We start from the raw sequence: 22,608 nt of genomic DNA on the forward strand, positions 1-22,608 counted from the left end.
GCATCCGGGCAGCCCCGGTCGCCTCCTCCACCGGGACACTGTCTTTTTGGGTCTAAGGTTCAGGGATAGTTTTATTTCACTTGGGTAGGTTGATTGCTGCCTAGCACATTCATAAGTCAGTGATAGTCACCTTTTACCTGATGAAATATGTCAATTTATAGAATGAGTTAACAAATGTAACCCTCTGTTGTTCCAAGAGGATTAGAAAACAGACTCCAAAGTCCTCAGGGAAATGATCCTCAAAAGTGCTTCCTAGATCAGCAGTATTAACAATGCCAGGAAAGTTTTAGAAATGCAAACTCCCCATCCCCACCCCAGATCAACTGGGTCAAAAACTCTGAGAGATGGAACCAGGCAGTCAGCCCTGCAGGGGATTCCCCAGTGGACTAAAGTTTGAGAGCCAACCTTTGGGAAAGGGAGAAGTCCAATAGCTAATTTCTGTTAACTTTAACAACCCAAGGAGATAGTGAACCAGCTGACCAGTAAAGGTACAGGCCTTGTGCATTTTTGACAGAAACACTAAAAAAAGTTGTCACATTACATTATGTTTGTGCCTATAAAGACTTGAGTTTAATGTATGATCCATAAAGTTTCCAATCTTCTAAACCGCCTATGTCTTCATGTGAGAAGGCCTGTACCTGTTAACTTTTCCAGCTCACTGGCTGTTATGCTGAGTCTTGGACTCTCAAAATTTTGACTTGTTTGTATTTGTCTCTGGCCCTGGGTGGTATATTTATTGGCTCTGTCTCTGATCTCTGATAGTCTAAGAAAAGTATCATGGTCCTTATAGCTGGGGATTGAAAGAAAAGTAAGATTTTCAAATACATTTTAGACCATGTTACTATCATGGAATTATTCTTTTTTTCTTTTTTCTTTTTTTTCTTTTTGGTACAAAGAATCAAACTCAGAACCTTTCACTTGCAAGGCAGGTGTTTATGCTGCTGAGCTATATCCCCGGGCCATATACTTCATTCTATCTAATTTTCTAATCTAACAGTAGAATGTCTGTGCTTTTTCATTAATGAATATTTTTATTCAAAAGCAACTTATGACTCTGATAAGTGTCTGACAGGACTAGAAAATACACAGTAAAATTTCAGTTTTGGTATAACTCTAATCACAACACTGGTCAAATAATAAAGTCTGAATTTCAAATATCTTCTAAAAGCTCATGTGTTGAAGCTTGGTTCCCAACTAATAGAATTGTTGGGAGGTGATGTATATGTGAGGAGGTGGGCCTAGTTGGAGGAAGTAGATCACTGGGGGTGTTCCCTGGAAGGCTAGATCCTGTCCTTGGTCCCTCTCATTCTCTTTCTCTTTCTGTATCCTGTTTGCCAGGAGGTGAGCCAGCCAGCCACGTTGCTCTACCACATGCTCCCTGCAATGATGTTCTTACTCATCATGGGACAGGAAGCAATGGAACTAGTGACCATGGACTGAAACCTCTGAAACCATGAACCAAAGTAAACTTTTCCTCCTTTAAGTTGTTATTCTTAGGTATTTTATCACAGCAACAGAAATATGACTAACATAACTGCAAAATAATATAATGAAGTCTATTGCATGTAATAGTCCTAACAGTGAGATTGGTTACGGGGTGTTTTCATTCATCCTTCAAAGCAGAAAACTGAGGAGACAGTTTTTGTCACGCTTACATAGCTGTTAAGGGAAGAAATTAGTACAAAATTTAGGCTCTTGAATTTCTATTCAAGAATTCATTTAGCCCAGGTCACCAAACTACTTTTCTATGTACAAATTTTTTAATGTTTTGAAAGTTCTGGGTGACTGATGCGTATTTCAACACATATTCTAAGGCAGCTTTAATAACATCTGTTTTTACAAGGTGTGTTTCATTTAACACCACTTTACATATCTATTATAGACAATTATTAGGGAATTTGTCTGTTTTTCCCCTGTCTCTTGAAAAGTATACATACTCTTGAATATTTTGGTCTTTTTATACATATCATCTAGGCTTTGAGTGAAAATCACATAATCATACATTCTATGTATTCTTTCAACACTTATAACAAGTAGATACATTTTCTCTTAATTTAATATATCAAGATGATTATTTGATCATAATTTACACTGGCCAACTTGATTTCAAAAGTTGAATGATTGAGTGGAATGGTTTTGAAATTTAAAAGCTATAGTGTACTTTCTTTACCCTAGAATAATATGTCAGAGATTAATTTTAAGACACATGTCCCTAATAATAGGAATAGTGATGAATCATTTGCATTAACTTTGCTATTTTCACTTTTAAGAACAACTAGTGCAAAAACCAGACCATACCACAATTGATATAGTTTTTAAAAGATTTATCCTTTGTTCATTAAAGGCTTCACTCCTCCTATACTTGAAAATGTTATCAAGAATAATTAAAAGTAAAAAGTTCACAGTGCTGATATGCAGTACAACATGAGTAAACCTCAAAACAACATGAGAAGAGAAGATGCCAGCCATAAGTGATCACGTGTTAAAGAATTCCACATTTCTGTAGCATCCAGAAAAGGGAAATCTACAGGGACATAAGTGCAAGAGTGGTTGCCAGAGGAATGGGGAGCAACTATACAAACTTTGGCTATAACTATATAAACTTTGGCTGAAAGTTTCTTGTGGGGTAAATCTCTGGTGAATCAAATAGGGGTGATGGGAATGTTCTAAAGTAACACTGTAGTGACGGCTACATGCCTCTGTTTATACACAAATTATTCTCAAACTGTACCCTTAAAACAGGAGAATGTGTTGGTATGTAAGTTGGATGCCAATATAGCTTTATAAAAATAGATGTGAGAGTACACATAATTTGAGATAATTAACACAGATTCTCAAAATACAGAAATTAAAACATTTACCTCATTAATGTATCAGTACCACACATGTTCTTTCCTCCATATCTAAAGGAGATACATCCTAGGAAGAAGACTTGGTCCTTGGTCTGAAATTCATAATCCAACTAAAAAGACAATCAACAAGCAGAAAACTACATCTTCTGCATGGAATACTTGAAGTGTTACTTGAAAATAGAGTAAAATGGAATTAATTATTTTTTAAAATTTAAATTAAACCTTATTTGTAAAGTTGATAAATAAGACATAAAAACTGCACATACTTATAAGGGGTATCATGTGATGTTTTGATATCTATGTACATTGTGTAAAGAACTGTCATATTTTGAACAATGTAGGAGAAATTCTTCATGACTGTTCTCTAAGACTAATACCGGCCAGCCAGTAAAATTTTCATCGTTGCTTCATTGTCATTGTCAATTGATTTCAAGCCTAAACTCAAATTTCTGCCAAGATGTCTGTTTGGAGAAAGGGACATGTCTCATTTAACTTTTGATTCTCACCACATAGTTCAGTATTGGGTACACAGAACACACTCAAATGAAAATATTTTTCATATGAATCAAGCTGCATTCACAATCTCTGGTGAACCAAATAGGCACGTTAAGAAGCCAAATTAGAATAAAGTAGAACACAGTAAACACTTTAATAAAATTTTGTGATCCCCATAAAGGAAACACATTCTTCTAGATGAGGAATGGAGAAAGGATCATAGAGGAAGTGATAACAGAACTGAGAATGAAGAGGATTTATTAGAAGAGTTTTCAAAAATAGGATCTATTGGTACCCTTGAGATCTAAATCTAGAAATGGAGAACTGAAATTCTTCATTTTATTTCAAACATTTTATTTTAGACGTTTTATTTCAAATGTCTACATGTTCAAGAAAGGTGCATAATAAAAATCAAGAATACCCTGAACTGTACTCCAGCCTTAGTTGTTTTATAATTTAATCTGATTGAACTATGAAGAGAAAAAAACGTCCAGTTAAAATATGAGAAGAGAAGAAAGTGGCAGAATCTATTCATGACCTCGGACAAGACCTCAGGCAGTGGAGTCTGTGTCTTATCCCTAGAAATTTAAGTGCCAGCTTGTCATTCCATCCTTCAATATGTGAGAAGTGATAGATAGACAGCAACTTTTATTCTTGAGACAGTATTGAATGGATACTTACTAAGAAGAGTTTAAGGAAATATACTTCATTCTATCTAACCCAAGGAGATAGTGAAACAGCTCACCAATAAAGGCACAGGCCTTCTCACATGAAGACATAGGTGGTTCAGAAGATGGGAAACTTTATGAATCATACATTAAGCTCAAGTCTTTATAGGTATAAACATAATGTAATGTGACAACTTTTTAGTATTTCAGTCAAAAATGTCATCTGATTCTAATCATGAGGAAATGACAGCCAAACTTAAATTGAAGGATATGCTGGGAAATAATCAGCCTGTATTTCTTCAAAAACGTTAATGCCATGAAAGATGAAGAAGGGCTGTGAATCTGTTCCAGATTAAAGCAGACTCACAAGAACCTGGAGGACACTGTGCTCGGTGAAACAAGCCAGGCATGGAAAGACAAACTGCGTGATCTGAGATGTGGGATGTGAAGGAGTTGAAGGATGGAATGGTGGTTACCAGAGGCTGCAGGCAGAGTGGCACAGTAGAGCAGATAGATGCTGGTCACAGTGTACTAAGTTTTAGCTCAACAGGAGGAAAAAGTCCTGGAGATCTATTGTGCAGCATGGTGAATACAGTTGATAACAATGTATATAGAACTATTAAAAGAATAGATGGTAAATGTTCTCAGAACAAAAGAATGATAGGGATTTGCAGTGATGGCTACTTGATTTAATCACTTCACAGTGTATGCACTTACTAAAATGACACATTGTATATCACATATATGTTGAATTTTTGTCATTTATACCTTAGTAAGGCAGGAGGTAAGGTGGGGAGCAGACTTAAAGAAACAAAAGTTAAGTGAAATGCACAATACTGGATCCTGGGCCAGAAAACAAGACTGGTTTAAAAGACAATTTGCAGTAGCCTGTCCAAGCCCTGTCCAGAGGGACAAAGCCCATGAAAACCTCTCCAAGCAAAGTCCTCCCTTCAGGCCTGGTCTTGGCCTCAGCCAACTCTTAAAAGTTAGCTAGTTAAAAGTGAAGAGGACAATTTGTAAAATTTAAATAAAGTCTATAGATTAGAAAATAGTATGTATTGATGTTAAGTTTCTCAATTCTGATAATTGTACTATGGTCTTTTCAGAGAATTTCTGTTATTTTAGGAGACATACTAAGATATTTAGAGTTAAGGGGCAGGATATCTGTGCCTAACTCTCAAGTGGTTCTGAAAAATAATAACAATAATAGGTATATACACAAGAAACACATCCACTCATATACAGAACTGTAAAGTGAATGCAGCAAAATGTTCATGGTGAACACAGGCGAAGGGCATATGGGAATTCTCTGCATTACTGCAACTTCTGGGTAAGCCTCGGGTTGCTTTAAAATAGAACACTGAAAGGAATTAAAGGTCTGCCTTAGAGATCTTCTAAAAAAACATTCAAGTTACTCAAATTTGGAGATGGATGGCTCTTTGCTACCAAGTTTGTTTTTTCAGTTCAACTCTTAGAAACCAATCCAAAAAGAAAGCAGACTTGCAATAAAACAATAAGCAGAATCAAACAACATTTGATTCCTTTGATGCACTTTCTTTTACATGAGGAACACAAAATAAAAGATCACAGAAAATTGGGAGATTGATCTTTTGCAAAAGGGAAGGGGACCAAGGGATGGGTGGGAGGAGGGTAAGGGAGGGGAGGGAAAAAGAATGAAGATGTGCTATGTACGTGTACCAACTCCCCACGAAATATGTAACCATTACGTACTGCAAGCATGTACTAATAGAAAATAAAAATTGAAAAAAATGAGTCAGGTTGATTCTTAGCTTTTAGTAGTGATTTCCAGGCTTATATTTTTAATATTACAAAGCCTTATAAAGAATCATAGAATAGCATATGAAGATTATTGCATAAGAAAGTTAAGAATGGGCATATCAGTATGCTCAGGAAAGAGTAACAAGAAAGCACTATTTCCCTATGTCTGGGCATAAATATTAAGTAGGATGAACCCATAGCAGATACCTGTTTCCTTGGAAACCCATTCAATTGAAACTGCTGCAAGAATTAATATGTATTTTTTTACTCTCTTAAAGGGCAGTAGCTCCTTTTACTTATACAGTTTTGACCTTTAGCTTTATATCTTAGGCTTATTATAAGAAGTTATTTCCAGAACTAGTCAAACAAAGAGCCCAGTAAGTATCTTTTCATTAGTTTTGAGGCTTGACTTAAAATAGTCTGGCCTTTATAGTTGCACATTATAAGACAACGTCTGCCACTCACAGAATATTGCCGTCTAGACTAGTAAACCATCAACCCACACACAATATTCTAACTCAAATGCCAAGGGACTTCATAATATAGGTAATTCAGTTAAACAGTCATATTTCCAGTACAGTTCTATATTTTAAGAGGCAATAAAGTTTAATAAAGTCAAATTCCTTATATAAACCAATACTGACAAATATCATGTAGCTAGAGTTTCACCAAAGATGATATGGTGCCTGGTCAATACCATGGAGAATTGTCCTTGGCCAGGGAGGCTTTCTGTCTCTCATCTTACTTTCAAAGCTCACCTGGCTCTGGATTTCTGGTACCACTGAACAGGTTCATATTTATACAAATTTTTTTTGTTGTTTTTTTTTTTTCTGGTACCAGGAATCAAATTCACAACCTTGCGCTTGCCAGGCAGGCGCTGTGTTGCTGAGCTAAATCCCCCACCCCTTTATACAAATTTAATCCTGGAGAATAAATGTGTGCAGACCCAGAAGACTAATCTGTAAGTATAGTTCGCCACTAGAATCAGCCACACGATAGAATTATTTAGACAGAAACCATTTCTATGCCAAGGTAAGTCATAAATTCATGTGAAGTGGTGCTCACCATAGTAGCACTTGCCTATTTTGTCTGCAGTGCCACTATCAGAGGCTACCTTTAGGCTCAAGAACCCCAAGGATCCTCAGATTACTTAGCAGGTCTGATGGATCATGTCTCAGGGATGTTTTTCAGCACTTAGTAGACACCAAGGGAAGCTTTAGAACAGACAAACATGGTTTGTTCCTTGGCTCTGACACTATTTAGTCTTGAATGAACCACTAATTCTCTCCAACAAAGAACTTTTGGGGAACTAAAATGGGGTATGTATAGCCTGCAGCCTCTCAAATTCTTAGGGAAAGCTGTTCCAAAGGGAAGTAAGGACACAAAAGAAATGGTCTAAAGCAACAGATTTCCCAATTTATTCTGAGTCTATGTTTTCATGGGGATCACAGCTTAGATTCTGGGAACAGTACTGATTTAATGCATTTTACCCTATTTTCTCCCACAAAGGGAAATGCAGTTATCATACTGGACAGCTACTTAATAATACAATGGAGACTCATGTCCTTGCTTTCTGTATGGTCAATTAGCCTCTGTTCTGTGTTGAGAGAGAATTAGAGCTATGTTCTTTGTTGGAGAGAATTAATGATTCCCACCAATTCCATTGCCTTTATTGGACGCCATCAAAGAGAGAAAGCAGTCCTGTCCAATCCATCCACTTGCAGAAGCTAGTGACTTGATCAGCTCTCCAGCAAGGATGTTTGCATTTTGAAAGACCACACAAAAAGGGCAACCATTACAGGAATTCAGGACAACTTGGAAGAAATATCTTGGGGAAGGGAAAGGCTTTGAATTCCAGTAGTCACCTACAATGTCTTTGGCAGTCTGAACCTCCCAATAATATCCTCTCCATCCATCATGTTCCTGGCTGAAGAAACTTTAATCCTGTCAGTACTGACTTAATGGTTGTCCTTACAGGATCATTTGATATTCCTAACATCCAGTCTGCCCCTCATGGTCTTTTCAGACTTTATTATATCACTAGTAAGTCCCACCCACTGAACTCTTGCTATGCTCTGTGAGATTATCTAAGAGCTTAGTATGTCTTTCCATAATTCAGTGAAAGAAAGTTTCATTTTACAGATGAGAAAACTGAGGCTCAGTCAGGCTAAATATCTTGGCCAGGGTTCAGTGGTGGGTAAGTGGTAGTACTAGCCTTATGAGCCCAGACTGTATAAGCAGGTGTATGGGGACCCCTATTGCTCCTCTTGTGGCAGGTGTGACGGCCCAGTATCTGCACTTGATAGGACATCAGTGTTTCCTCTGTGGTTCTAGATTCCTTCCTTGGGATCATAGGAGGGTAGGTATTAATTGTAAAGAGGTCTGCAATGAAGGCAGACTGCTTGAATTTGAGTTCCAGTTCAGCTACTTCATAATTTTGGTGATTTCTTAAATTTTTAAATTTTAAAAACATTTGAAAACTACTTTTATTATTGACATGGACTCTTAACTGTTTATCCCTCTACTGTAATTATGGTATGATGCTTTGTTTTGCTTCTCTTTATTTATCTTTATATAATTATACAATGTAATTCAAGGTTAGAAAGGGTATCAGAATGGGAGAGGAGGGCATAAGGCTAAAAGACTGTTTATATTTTAAAAACAGTTATCATTTGTTTAGTGTCCTGTAAGTACCAGGCACTGTGTGGGTGCTTTATATACATTATCTTTTGTTTTTACAATAGATCTGAAATCTTGGTATTACTTTTCCATTTAAAACTAAATGGAATAGGGGTCAAGGAGCTTAAACATTTTTCCCTAAGGTGATGAATTAAAGAGCAAGAAGTCAGTTTAAGCCAGCTGCCTGTAAAGCACATGATCTTACCATTTAGAAGTTAAAGTGATCCACTGTTATATTCCTGGAAAAATTTTGACTGAAGTTGTGTATAGAATTAAGATTGGCATTACCCTGTTTCCACCTGTTCTTGAAAGGTATCTACAAAGACAAGCTTGATGTACATCTTGGAACTTTTCTCTATGCAGATTGGTGCACATACAGACTTTTAAATGTGTAAGTGAAATGACAGTAGGATGCTTGCTTTTGCTAGTATTCTTAAAATCATTTTTTCAAAGGGAGTTTAAATTTTTTTCTAGTGAATGCTTTAGATATACCATAATTTATTTGAATATCCCCCTATGGAAGGACATTTAGATTGCTTATAATTTATCAGTAACAAAAACATAGGTGCAAAGCATGCTTTTGAACATACATCTTCATGTCTTTATGTGAGTGTTTCTGTGGGACAGGGTATTATTAGAGGGATGTCAGAATCATAACTTCATTTTATAATATCATAGGCAAACAATCTGACCTTGGAAAGTTCCTGATGGCCCATCCACTCCTCCATGTTGCCTCTCAATGAAAACAAAGTTGGACGGAACAGAACCTTGCATTTTTGCCTTCCTTTGACATTGCTCTGCCTCCAGTTTTTTCTCTGCTCTCCATACTAGCTGATAGCTCTTCTTTCTTTTTATATCCTCCTATTTTGGTCAGCCCTGGTCTACTTGTAAGTAAAGTATCAAACCACACAGATATCTTACTGTGTGAGAAGCTGGTAGAGACCCCTTATTCTCCTATTGTCCACTAAGACTCCTAGGGCCTTTGAAGTATAAGAATCCTTGCTGCTCTCAGCTAGGACTGCAGGCCCTAATATATGGTAAGTAGGGACAGAGTGGAGAAAAGAGATGGATGGAGCAGATGGTAGAAGGGCTCAAGCTTTTTAATCTTCTACCTTTGAAAATACTCATTCACCTGAAAATGTATTTTACTTAAGGACAAAGATAGTGATCACTCACTGAAAATGTGACTCCTTTGAAGGATTATAATGCACACATTGCATTTATGTTTCCAATTTTCAAAGCACTCTGTTATTTTGGTAAATGAGAATTGTACACCATTTAAAATTGTCACCGCTGATTTGATTCATCTTTTTCTCTTTATGAAGAGCATGAGTTAATAGTCTACACCTTTCTTAATATAAGATATTGTTTTAAAAATTACTATAATTTTTCTAAGCCTGGGGACTTGTTTAATAAATGAAGTTCTAGCTACAAGCAAAAATAATCTATAGTCGATAAAAGTCAAGATTCAGAAGAATACTAAATGACAAGAGAAAATGCTCACGACATACTGTTAAACACTGAAAGTTGGTTAAAAATGCCATGCTTAGCATAACCCCAAATTTGTCCAAATCAGACATGTGAAGATAAAAAGGACTGAAATATAATAAAAATTGTAACACTGCTTCTTGTCCTTGGGGAAATGGGATAAAAATGATTTTTGAAGAAGTTATTTATAATTTAAAAAATTATAAAACTTTTAAACATTCAGCACAGAGCAAATCTATAGAGAAATTTGAGTGAGATCACTGGGTTTGCTATTCTTCCTCTGATGGAACCAGGGAGGTAGGTCAGTCCAGGCCTTATTTTGCCAGGCACTGGTCCTTATGGGACTGGTGGGACCTCGTGGTCCTGGAAAGAAGTTCAGGGTGAGCTGGAGATGACACAGGAACAAAGCCTTATAGAAATTTAGAGGTAGATCAGGGCCTCAGTCAGTGTAGAATTCTCTGAAGGGCTCAAGTCCTTCGAGAGGCACGCATTATGAGGAGTAATGATTTTTTTTTTTTTTGGTTTTGCTTTTTCTCCGGTACCGGGAACCGAACTCATGACCTTGTGCTTGCCAGGCAAGCGCTTTTTGCCGCTGAGCTAAATCCCCAGCCCCAGGAGTAATGATTAAGCAGATCATCCAGTTGGCCAGTTGGTAAACCAAGCCTAAAGAAAGGTCCGAGCAAGAATGAACAGTCTCAGGGGGCACCCCATGTGCTGTCAAGGAGGAATACACGCTCCGGTAGTGCCCACTAGATGGCAGACCCTTTCCTTGCCTGAGATTTGAAGAGTAGTTTCAAACATTTCATGGCCCTGAGATCTACTAAGAGTCACCAGGAGACTGGTTAAAACACAGCTTCCTGGGCCCCTGCATACAGCTTTTCTGATTTAATAGTCTGGGAAGGGGCCTCGGGTTCTCATTTCTAAGAAGCTTCAGTGATGTTAGTGCCACTGAATGGTGGACACTGAGCATCAGACATATCACTTCAGACCCTGGGAAGGGCTGAGGTGAACAGAGAAGGTTGTGGTACTTATGGCAGAGCAAGCAGTCCAAATTGTGACAAAAACGGAATGGAAGTACAGCATGGAGAAAGAAGGAGGGTTGTAAGAAACGGGCAGGCTTGGGCGAGGGAATAGGCATAGCCCAGAGGACGGAATGGCCTCTGGTGCCACAGGAGATTTGGATTAAGGGCTCTGAAGCAGAATGTAAGTACGCTGGAGCTGTCATTCTAGTCAACAGTGTGACTGGGTATTACTCAGGATGTGTGTAGCAGATAAGCAGCACAGGTATGCAGACTGAAATAAAAGTGGTATTCAGAGCAAAAATGGAAAATATTAGATACACACTAAAAATAAGCCTAAAGAAAAGAAGTTGAGCATAATAGAAACATAAATGATTCTCTATTTTAAGTGAAAGACCTTTCAAAAAAAATCTCATGTAATACGTAGCTCTACTGTGCAACATGTTTCCATTGTTTTGGTCATACACGGCTGACCAGGCAAGGATGAGAACACGCAACACCCAACACCTTGCTCAGTGAAATGAATCCACTGATCATGCATGCAGATGCCAGTGGCAAGGCTAAAACACTATCAAAGTTTCTAAAGCTTACTCTTGTTCCGTGGTTTCATCAGTAGGGAGTGGTAATAAACAATTTGCAGAAGGGCACCAGTTCATGATAACAGAGGAGCACTAGTCTCGCTGCTCACTACTGATTTTGGAGATCGCACAACTTCAAAGAGTTTATTGTTTTGGATCCTGTACTGCAGACTTAAATTCTTATATCCTTTAGGACCATTTGATTCTAATCCATTATATTTGGAGCCCTTGGAATCATCTATTGGGTACAACTGCTATTTCTTCAGGCTTGGACATTCAGGACAATGTCCTGCACATAATAAACACTCAATAAATGCTGATGGATGAATTCGTGGGACTGGAGTCCAGTCTGACATATCATGGCTGCTTGGAGGATAGACAGCCATCCTATTAGACATAAATGCTCAGTATAAGTTGACATCAAATAACAATTTCCTCTCAGTACCTATATAAAGATGGCAGACTAGTAGAACAGATAGGGAACCAACTCTGAAAAGTCAGACTAATCAGTTTGTTTTCCTGGCCTCACTAGTGCCTTGCTAAATATAGGTGTTGATTGAGAAGGAGTAAAATTCAGTTTATAAGATTCTTGGGCCATGATTCCATACCTTTTCTGGTGGCATTTTCATGCTGAGATGAGACCTTATGCCTACGTGAAGGTAAACCCCAGTTGTTATCTCTGAAAACCATTGAAGAGTTTATCTTATTTGTGTTTCTTTTAATACTAGAATAGTAAGGATATACTTTAATAATCTCAGTGAAAGGGAGCTGAAAGAATACTCTAACCTCCCTGCAACTTATCTATCATTCTCCCCTTGTTTTATCTCTTTACTAATTCATAAAATTGATGTGATTTAATGATGCATAGCTAATACCAATGGTCACAGGAATAATGATACTTGCTATTTGGAGAGCAGTTTATATCAGGTACTATGTTAACTGCTCAAACACATTATCTTATTTAGTTATATTAATAATCAAATCAATTTGTTCAAGGACAAAGTAAAAAGGCTAAGATTATAGCCCAAATATGTCAATTTCAAAAATTTGTGGTGTTAGCCATTGTACTACTTAGGCTCTTGGGTCCAGGGAATATTTCCTCTTAGGTTTAAGGCTACCAACAAACTGAAAACTGTAATGTTGAGAAAGCTAGAAACTCAAGGCCAGGATTTCTCATAAATTATAGACAGTAGATGAACTCTATGAATAAATAAATGAATGAATAAGGATAGATACCAACGGTGAATGAAGCAAATTTAGTTCATGAGGTGCTGAAATGACGGTGTCACTAGAGTTTACTGCTGGCATTTCACTATAAACCAAGAACTGAGTTGGTTTTAAGAGTGTCTATAAAATTTGAAGATACACATGCTTGCTTCAGCAGCACATACTAAAATTTGAAGGTATAATCTGGTTACACATGGGAAGACTAAATCTCAGTTGTATTTCAAACAAATGCACACATGTACACACACACACACATACACCTGTCCTGCACCCCCACTCCTTGGAAAACTGTACTGTTTTTTCAAAATATCCCTTTCTATCCCTCAACCCTCCTAAATAATAAATATGAAAGACAGTTCAAATACAACATGTAGGGTTTTGACTGCACTCAAATCAGAGGTCATAACACTAACCATTACCTTTGGATGGCCTAGTTTTCAACTGTAACAATCTGTATACTCAATATTCCAGGTAAAGGGGTTGTTACAAAGAGCTTTAAAGTACTTTCAGAAAAGCTAAAAGACCTCAGCTTTTCTGTAAGTGTGATTAATATAACTGTGCGTTTATGTTTAAGATAGAATAATTGGGAAAGTCCTACTGGCTTCTTATAGAAGCAAAGAACTGACTTTCATTGTTATAGAGGATGGCAAGATCAAGCGCAAAATTAAAACTTTATCATGAGTTAAAAATCCTTAACAAAACCCCCAAGACAACCTTTTCCAAGTAAATAAACTCCTCTAAGTTAGGAAAGAATGGGAAGTTACATGAGCTCAGACATTTAAACACTCAAATTGATTTCTTGGATACTTAAAAATGCAAATTGATTTAAGAAGCACAGATTTTGGGGAGCCCTAAGACAATCAAGTGATCAGCACAAAGACATCTGTCAGGATAAGGGCACCCTGAGGTAAAGAACCGCTAAGTCTCATGCGATCAGGAACTTAGGGCAGTTTAATTTTTTTTTTTTTTTCTTATGAGGTGACAACCTACTAACACCATAATCTCCCCATTCAGGATGATGACACAGGATTTAATGAGTAAAAGAAAACAACTTAAAACCTTCCTTTTGAGCATGAATTATCTGCTTGGCATTGAAATTACTTTAACCAGTGGCACAATTGGGAAAAGAAACATATACATGTGCATGTACACACATACACTCATTTTATAACACTTAGTTACATGTGCAAAAGTGTGTGTTTCTACTTAGATCCAAAAATAGAAGTAAAGCCAAGACTAACAACCCTTGTGGTAATTAAAGAAAAATGTTTTCTTCCCAAGTGTCTTGACACAATATGAAACGGAAAGGAACTGCTTTCCTCTGGATCACACTTGTTTATTTATGTTTAGAAGAAGATTTGAGGACTAAGAAACCTCATGACAGAACAATTGGAAAAAACCCATGGAAATCATGCACTGGAAGAAACAGAGATGGGTACACATGACCGGGATTATTTTTCCTTGCTGAAATATGTGATAATGGTCTAATAAAAATATGGTTACCTTTACATTTCTTCTCTTCGGTTTGGAAGGTCTGGGCACTTGAGACACTCTGATCATTTACATCATCGTGGTCCAGATGGAATATGGAGTTTGTCCAAGTGGCCGGGATGAGGTGTGGTGACGACTGCTCATTTTTCAGTGTACTGCGCCTGTCAGAATGGCTCTTCCTGTGTAGGCAGGCTTCAGACATTCCTACTAGCTTCCAGTCCTGCTCTTGGTCTGGACAGTGCTTCTGTTTGTCCCAGGCTGGAAGGCCATTTTCTGGAGGGTTGAAAAACATGAGATGTCGAGCTGTTGGCATTGTCAGGATTTTGCTGAGATGCAGAGTTTTGGAAGGCAAGTTGTTTCTCAATTCTTTTGGGCTGACAGTTTTCACATGCACCTCCACTTGACGGCAGTGATAAGATGCAGAATTTGTCAGCCTTAGGCGTTTAGCCACTGTAGTTGGATTGCCTGTTGGAGTAATCAACACATATCCCCCCCTATTGTTAGTGCCTACCAAGACATCAGTTGCTCCATGGCAAGACTGCACTGTTGTTAGTCCCACTTCCACAGCAATGGCCCAAGAGCAAGTTTACATCAGTTGATGCTACTGCTTAGATGACCGTTTGAGGTCTTGAGAGTCCAGGCTGGCTGTGATCTCAGGTCAGATCCTTAGGACAAAACAGCCAGGATACAGCCTTGTTTGACTTAGGTTTTATCACCGGCTGACCTGAGTGACACCTTGTTTCTTAAGTGGGACGTGCTTACGTGGCCCAGGGAGACTGAGAACTCTGTTTTTACATGCAGAGTGACAACTATTTTTACCAGCCTGATGGCAAAAACCCAGAAAAAAACCCCACAACAACGAACTAAAAGAATAAATAAAAAATGGATCTTATAAAGAAAAGTTTTGTGAATGGTTTCAATGTGGTCCCAAGTTGGGAATGAGATCAGATGAAGGGGGGCAGATAGTGTTTTTGCTGTAGGGCAAATGAAGTGTCCTAATAATAAAATGATGAGCCCAAATTCTTTGGCTGGTTACTGTGTAGCTAATTATCTATGTATATTACATGCCTTTTCTATTCAGTTTATAGGGACTTGAGGGTCTGCCCTCTGGAAAATGGGAAACAAATAGAATACTACACATGATCTCATCCAAAAGGCCAAGAAGCAATAAACAAATAGAATGATATTGTATAGTTAGGAATTTTTCATGTTACCCTTCCCCAGTAGCAAATTTTATCTCTTTTAATATCTTTACTGTAGGTGGGTATAAAGTGTAAAAAAAAGCAAGTGTACATATGCATATGTAGTTCCCCTATATATACATATTATATATATTTAAAAAAGAAGTCTGGCTGGGGCTGTAGCTCATCAGCACAGCGCCTGCCTGGCAAGCGCAAGGTTGTGAGTTTGATTCCTGGTACCAAAAATAAGGTCTGGTCATCCATATTTCCAGAAATTCTTAGGCCACTGCCAAAATTAGAAAACACAGACTCTTAAAGTGGTCATATATAGTAATTAGAAAAATATAATTTATATGTGAATTTTCTTTTATACTGAAATTACCAAAAGATAGATGGCCATATCTATGTGGGCGAACTGAACAGTCGGCTGCATCCTGACCTGTGCTTACCCAGGGAATTTTAAACTGCCTTTCCAACATTTAACAGGAGTTTAAAATTATTTAATTAAAAGATTAAGATGCTTTGGGTTTTCATAGATAGCCTCGCTAAAGCTACCAGATGTCTTCAGCTGAGGTTGGGCAGGGTGGTTTCTCTCAAAGTTTAAATTTCTCTCACGTTTGGAAGTTGCACTCTGAGTCCTTACGTTAGTCTGAGACACTTCTGATGCTCATGCACATCTATATTTACTTCAGGAGATCAGAACCAACAATAAGAAAGTAACAATCAGCATGTGATTTACTTGTTATACTAACTGGAAATACTGCGGCTTGAAGTAGCTTCATTGAGCATGTAAGAAATGCCTCCTTTTAAAATATATCATGTATTAATGGCTGGGTTAACTTTGGCTGCGTTACTATGTAGCTAATTTGGGGGCAACATTTGATCTTATCAAACAAGAGCTCTGAAAATTCCTGCTATGTAAAGGGCTAGGTGAGGTACTGTATTAGGTAAGTTAAATACAGATGGGTGCTTTTCTTCTCAGAGCTTCGGTGGCATTATTCACTGCATGGGTGAATAAAAAAGGTCTGGGCTGAGTTCTTCCACTTTACAACCACACTGGCTACTGGTGCAATTACAGACACTTATTCTCACTATCCATTTAAAGGAAAGACAGATTGAGATCTTGGGAGATTGTATTGCATTTCAAGATAAACACATCATTCAAATACCTACTTTCCATGAAGGTTTAGGGTTTTCATGAGCTAAATATAATGTGACTGAATGCAAGGGTTAATTCTGGGCCTAAGGAGATTGATTTTATTTCCACAGACATGAACAGCCTTTATATTCATGCATGTTTCTATAGTACCTAGTTTACTTTAGAGACTTGGTCTAGATCTTCAGCTAATTGAACCTTGTAAGGCTCAACTTCAGTAGTGTAATGTGAAAGTTCTCACACTGTTTTGTAAGGCCTCTAACATCCTATTTTTCTGTAGAAATTCTTAAATTGGTACTAATTCCCCAGCCCCAACGGAAATTAAGAAGCACAGCCCCACAGGGTAATCACTGCTGCCTAGGGAAGCCATACTTAGATGAAAGGTGCTGAAAAGCACTACACCCAAAAGGGGACATTCTTCCTGGAAGCATGGCCCATTACAACTTGCTCAGTAGGTCCCTTGGGCCAGCAGGAAGGGAGTTTCTTCTTAGCAAGGGAGGCTATGTTTGGGGTGAGGCAAGGGATAGGATTGCCTTCCACTTTTCTAAGAAAAGTGCTTCAGATGGTTTGCGAAAAGGGCTCCATTCATAGGAGGCATTTACAAGCTTATAATTACTGTCTTTAATTACATTCACAATAATGATATTCAGTTGCTTAATTGGCAGGTTTATTGGTTGGGGCAGTGCTGGGAAACCTGGAGACTGAAAAGTCCTAGTTGGGTCATGGGAAAACTCAATAGTGATTTATTTTAAAAGGATTCTGATTCTTATCCTCTCAAGAACTGGAGGGCACATGCAAGTCCTATTCCATTTCCAAGGAAGGATGAGACTCCCATTACACCAGGCCCCTTGAATCTACCCATGAGAACTACAAGTCACCTCCACATACATATGGTTGGTGACAATAGTTTTCAGGGATTTTTTTTTTTTGCTATTACTATGTCAAATGTTGCCCCAAAGCTCACACCAATGGGATATTTCCTTTATAAGGTATTCACATCCTAAAGTTTAAGTCAGTAATTCTCAATCTTTGGTGCATACCAGAACCACAGGAGGTGCTATAGTCAGGTGAAGACCTGACTTTAAATTAGGATGTGGCTTGGGTATGTGTAGATCTGCCAGTTTCTCCAGGTGATTGTGATGCTTAACAGAGTCTGATATCCAGAAGGCCGAGATAAATTTAAGGTAAAAAAAAATAAGCCATTGGCAAATTTTGCCTAAATGTGTGGTCTCTTCAGACTCTTTCACCCAGCCTCGGAGTAAATTTGCATTAGCATTGAAGAATTCATCAATTATTTTACAGTCTACTGGGCGAAGTATTAAAAGTCAGATGCTCATTGAGTATTATTTTGTAGACTGCAATTATGCATATAAATATTTATTTAAAAAGACTCTTCTAAACATTACTGGAGACTCACTGCACATGGTAGTGGAAATAATTTTTTAAAGGGGGGTTTTAGAAATAATCATATCTTGTTATTCACATGAAGTGTGAATTCTTTCTTCTTTAATAGATCTTAGCTAACATCTAGCCTTTTAGAATACTTCATATTCCTGATATCAAGACAACCAGTTTAATTTACCAGTTATGATACAAATTAATAAATAAGTAGAATGAAAGAAAATAGATACTGATACATGACTGCAAATAAATTAGTAGATACACAGTGACCTGTGTGTCTCAAAGGAGTTTAGACACAAATGAGTTAGATGACCAGCACTATAATGGCTTTGACACCACACTGACCAAAAGGCTCTTTTGCAAAAGAGAAATATAGTAAACATAAACATCATTATGTAACTACCTATCTCTGGAAATTCTATTGAAGATGACAGAAAATAACCCTTTCCATCAAAAAGGGAGAATTACATTAAAATATTCAAGTACTTTAGGACACAAAAAGTGAGCTGGTAATTCAAAAAAAGAGCTAAAGCAAAGGAAATAGGATTGTGACACAGTGGTCAGAAAGGGACAGCCCTCATTATAAAAGTATGGAAGGACCATCAATATTAGGTATTGAAACCTCAAACCGTATTTTGCATTAGGGAGATGTACATGTGATATGCTTTTCAAAGCCAGGGAGTGTGCAGAAAAACTATCATTGTATAACATCAGACTATTAGCTATGAAGTCTCTAATTTCCATTTCAATTTTTTACTTCAATCCATAAGGTCTAGCCTTGCTAAATTCTCAAACTGTATACCTATCAACTAATTTTTAGAATCACGCAGGATAGGAGAATAAAATTTGGCTTAAGATTTACTATGGATCAGTTGCCTAGCTTGATACTTTTCTGCATCTGCTCAAACATCCTAAAATTCGGATAGGCACTTCATCTATTTTTACCTTTTGAATAGATGTTTTCATTATTGGCCTTATTTGATAAGCAGCAAATGACCTATTTGTAACTATTGTTTAATCAGTACTTTGAAAGTTCTTTAGAAACTATACCTCATTCGGTTATCTTTCTACTCCTTGACATTCATAACAGCTCTCCCTGTGTTCTTTGCAGCTTCCTTCCACCCACTATTCATAGGAGGACAGCCACTGTGAATTTTTAAAAGTATAAATCAGAGTATATTTAAGTGGTGCTTAGAATCTTCTGACGACTTCTCATCAATCCTGGAATAAAGTCCCTAAGCCTTTCTATGGCCCTGAAGGCTCCTGGAAGCATCCCACTCTCCTGCTGAGCTCCCCTCAACTAAGCTTTTCTTCCACAGCTCTGCCTCTTGTTCTCTCCCCTCCAGCCATAGGAAATTCTAACAGGGGATGCTCCGCGAGAGTCTTCACCAGCTCACCAGCAGTGAGGTGTCAGAGACTCTCCTGGTTGGCACTCCAGTCATTTTCTTTAGATCTTCTTACTTTATATTCTCCATAATACCAATTACCAACTGGACCTTCCTTGTCTGTCCTCACTGGAAATGCAAACAGCAGGGGGATGGGGACCAACACTGTCATGGTCATTACATGGTCCAGCACTTGGGAAACTTACATGGCAAGGAGGATGTGGACAAAGTTCTTATGCCCATTTTATATGAGAACTAAATTTAGAAAGTGACATTGGTATAAACAATAGGCTAGGGCTCAAATCTGAGTCTTCTGATGCTAACACCTGCTCTCCTGTAGTTTAAAGTTTCTTCTAGTTGCCAGAGTTTACAAACTTTGGTCTAGTCTACAAGCCTTTTGAAAGAACGGTTCACTCCTTTTATTTCTTGATAGCTCTGTAAGAGATTCATTAGAGAGATAAAAAGAAAGGTTTCTTCTGGAAGTTTAGAGATACAAGTTTTCTGTAAAACAATGGCTTACTCCTCTTGTTTTGGTGATTAAATAATTGAATATATATAAAGGTTGTGGGACAGTGTTGGGTATATTATAAAAACTCAATAAAAAATAAGCTCTTTATTTCTGCATGTGAATTACCTCTCTTTTCCTTGCCTCATCATCCAAACTCCAGTTTCCTCTAAACATAATTTTTAAAAAGCATCCCCAAAAGATATGACTTTGGTAACTGACTTCATACCACTCTGCTAATGGCTGAAACCTTGAGATGAGATACATCTCCCAGCACAAGTTAAGATTTAGAGAGAAGGCCTGGAAAATGTGCTGCAGTGGGGGAAATAAATCTCTAAAACTGGATTCCTCACTGCTGTGAAAAGCAGAAGGAAGAGACATTTTGGTGAAGTGGCTATTTCCTTTAAGGTTGGCCTAACCATCATCATACTAGCTTGATTTGCTTGGTGGCTAAAAAAATCATAATAATAAAGACACAGTTTGGTCCTTATTCTACCTTCAAGATGTAGGCCACTGTTTAAACCTTGAAGAAATCTACTCACTCTCTAAACTTCTACAACACTTTCCATTTACCTCTCTCCTCCACATATTACCTTTTTACCTTGTGATACAACTATTTACAAACATGTATACAATTTCCTTATTTTCTGTTGTTTCAACACAGTGCATAGTACAATGTCCTAATTAATATTTAGTGACCTATAACAATCCAGTTCACTTTGCAAAGAGAAAACTAATTCCAGACTATTATTTTCTTATCCAAAAGCCACTGGTCCATCCCATGGAGGACTCACTACTATGGGAACTCAAGGCAGATTTTCCAGTACCAATAGTTTATCCTTCTAGAACTGTTGGGGAAAATGAAAGAGCACAGGCTCTGCTACTAAAGGTCCTGGCTTTGCCATATATTAGCTGTGATTTGGGGCACATTTCTTTACCCATTTGGATCTCTTTCCTAAACAAGCCTAGTATTTTTTATGCCTCTTTTGCCAGGCAGAATTTACCATGTCCTTCTTGTAGTATGACAATGACACACACATAGTTTTCCCTTGGACTCTCATCAGCCTTTCTTTCTCTGTCTCCATAATTCTCAGCACAATGTCTTAACATGACGGCGTCTCAATAAATATTATTTGAAATAGCTGAGCATAATAAAGATAGATCTAAATACCCCTGAGGCTGAGAATGGCACACAGAATCTTTTATTTACCCAGGAATTTCTGCTCATGGAGCCATAATACACTCCATGAAAGACAGAGTTGGCCACAGTTTGTTAGTATTAGAGTTTTGCAGCAAAGGCTACAAATGGATGCTACCATGCAGCCTCAGACATGCTCTGAGGACACAGCAGATGGAAGGGCATGTGGGTATTTTTATCCTCCCTTGTCCCAAGGCTGGGTAAAGCAGCCATTTTTACTTTGGCATTTCTATCTCACGGCCACTCTACCTAAACCACAGGCTTAGCTCACTGTTTGCTGCCCAGACATGTGTCTGGCAAACAGCTCCACAAAGATGCGCGGTAAGGTTGCTGGTGTCTCAATGCCTCTTTTCAGGACCTCTGTGACACTGATGGGTTCTGTTAGTCCACTAACATCTGGAATGGGCGGGCTTGTCACCAGCGGGCAGTCAGCTGCCTTGTGTTTCCTGGTGCCTTCAGATCTGCCTAAGGTGGCTCCGTCTGGCCTGAGAGAGGCCTGAAGCGCAAGGGCTCAGGTAGCTCTCTACTTCCACTTGTAAAGGTCTCTGCCAGGGAACGCTACCATAGTTGCTGTCATAAGACTTATAAACTTAAAATATTTGGGCAAGGAAGGGGAGATTTCTCTCAAATGGAGAAGAGTGAATTTGTTGACAATTTTTTAAAGTAAATTTCACTTTCACTACTTTCATGATTTGTGATGGAATGGCTACATGATCTTGTAGAGGAGGAAACAGTGAAAATATCTCACCTGTTGGTATGAAGATTCCCCAAGCCAACATTTATGCAAGATCTAGCACTGAGCCAAAGTACAATCACTGTTCCACACATCCCCTTCCTTTTTTGCTACTAATAAGTATACAGGCCCACATTTCTCAACTGGTGGGAAGGAACTCGTAGACTCCATGCCCAAGCTCGTTTTCTCCATTTCACAAACATTCTGAACCCTCCTAGGTCAGTTTCAGTTCTACCCACATAACCTTCCCTTATTATTTCAGTCTTTGATGGGCTCCCCCTTCTGGAAAACAGTGATTTGTCCTAATAGCATGGAACTATCTATTGCATCTGTGATGTTATTGGTATATGTTAGTATTCCCAGTATGAAGGTGGGAATCAGACACCACTGATATTATTATATTACTGCTACATACTAACTTGAGATTGGGACCAGACACTACTTTGATATTCTCCATAATTTAAAACTGTAAAATGAAATGGAATGTTCTTGCCATTATAGTTACAAAGGGGCTTTGGTAACAGCTGGGAAGGAGCCCTTCCAAGACACTGGCTTCTAAAAGAATTGGTAGTAGGGAGAATGAGAAAGGAAATCTTACTCATTGCAGTATAAAGATACTTTAATAATAATACTAATGTTAATAGCAGCTAAAATTTACTGAACCCTTACTATATACCAGGCTACTAGACTAGGCACCATAAACAAAAATTGCTATTAAATGAATACCTACTATGTGCCGGGCAGTGTTGTAAATACTTCTCATACACAACTTT

The 22,608-nt window shown here is 38.0% G+C and overlaps 1 protein-coding gene across 2 annotated transcripts in view; it reads right to left on the reverse strand.

Moving 5' to 3' along the window:
- Nucleotides 1-22,608, reverse strand: part of Thrb (thyroid hormone receptor, beta) — a 330,551-nt gene that overhangs the window by 53,887 nt on the left and 254,056 nt on the right. For both annotated transcript variants that reach the window (XM_005387482.2, XM_013515651.1), the window contains exon 5: nucleotides 14,289-14,549. In XM_005387482.2, coding sequence (XP_005387539.1) covers nucleotides 14,289-14,549 — 261 coding nt within the window. The remainder of the gene's footprint in view (nucleotides 1-14,288; nucleotides 14,550-22,608) is intronic.

Source organism: Chinchilla lanigera, unplaced genomic scaffold, assembly GCF_000276665.1.
Source record: "Chinchilla lanigera isolate Chin_1 unplaced genomic scaffold, ChiLan1.0 scaffold00029, whole genome shotgun sequence".
Taxonomy (NCBI): domain Eukaryota; kingdom Metazoa; phylum Chordata; class Mammalia; order Rodentia; family Chinchillidae; genus Chinchilla; species Chinchilla lanigera.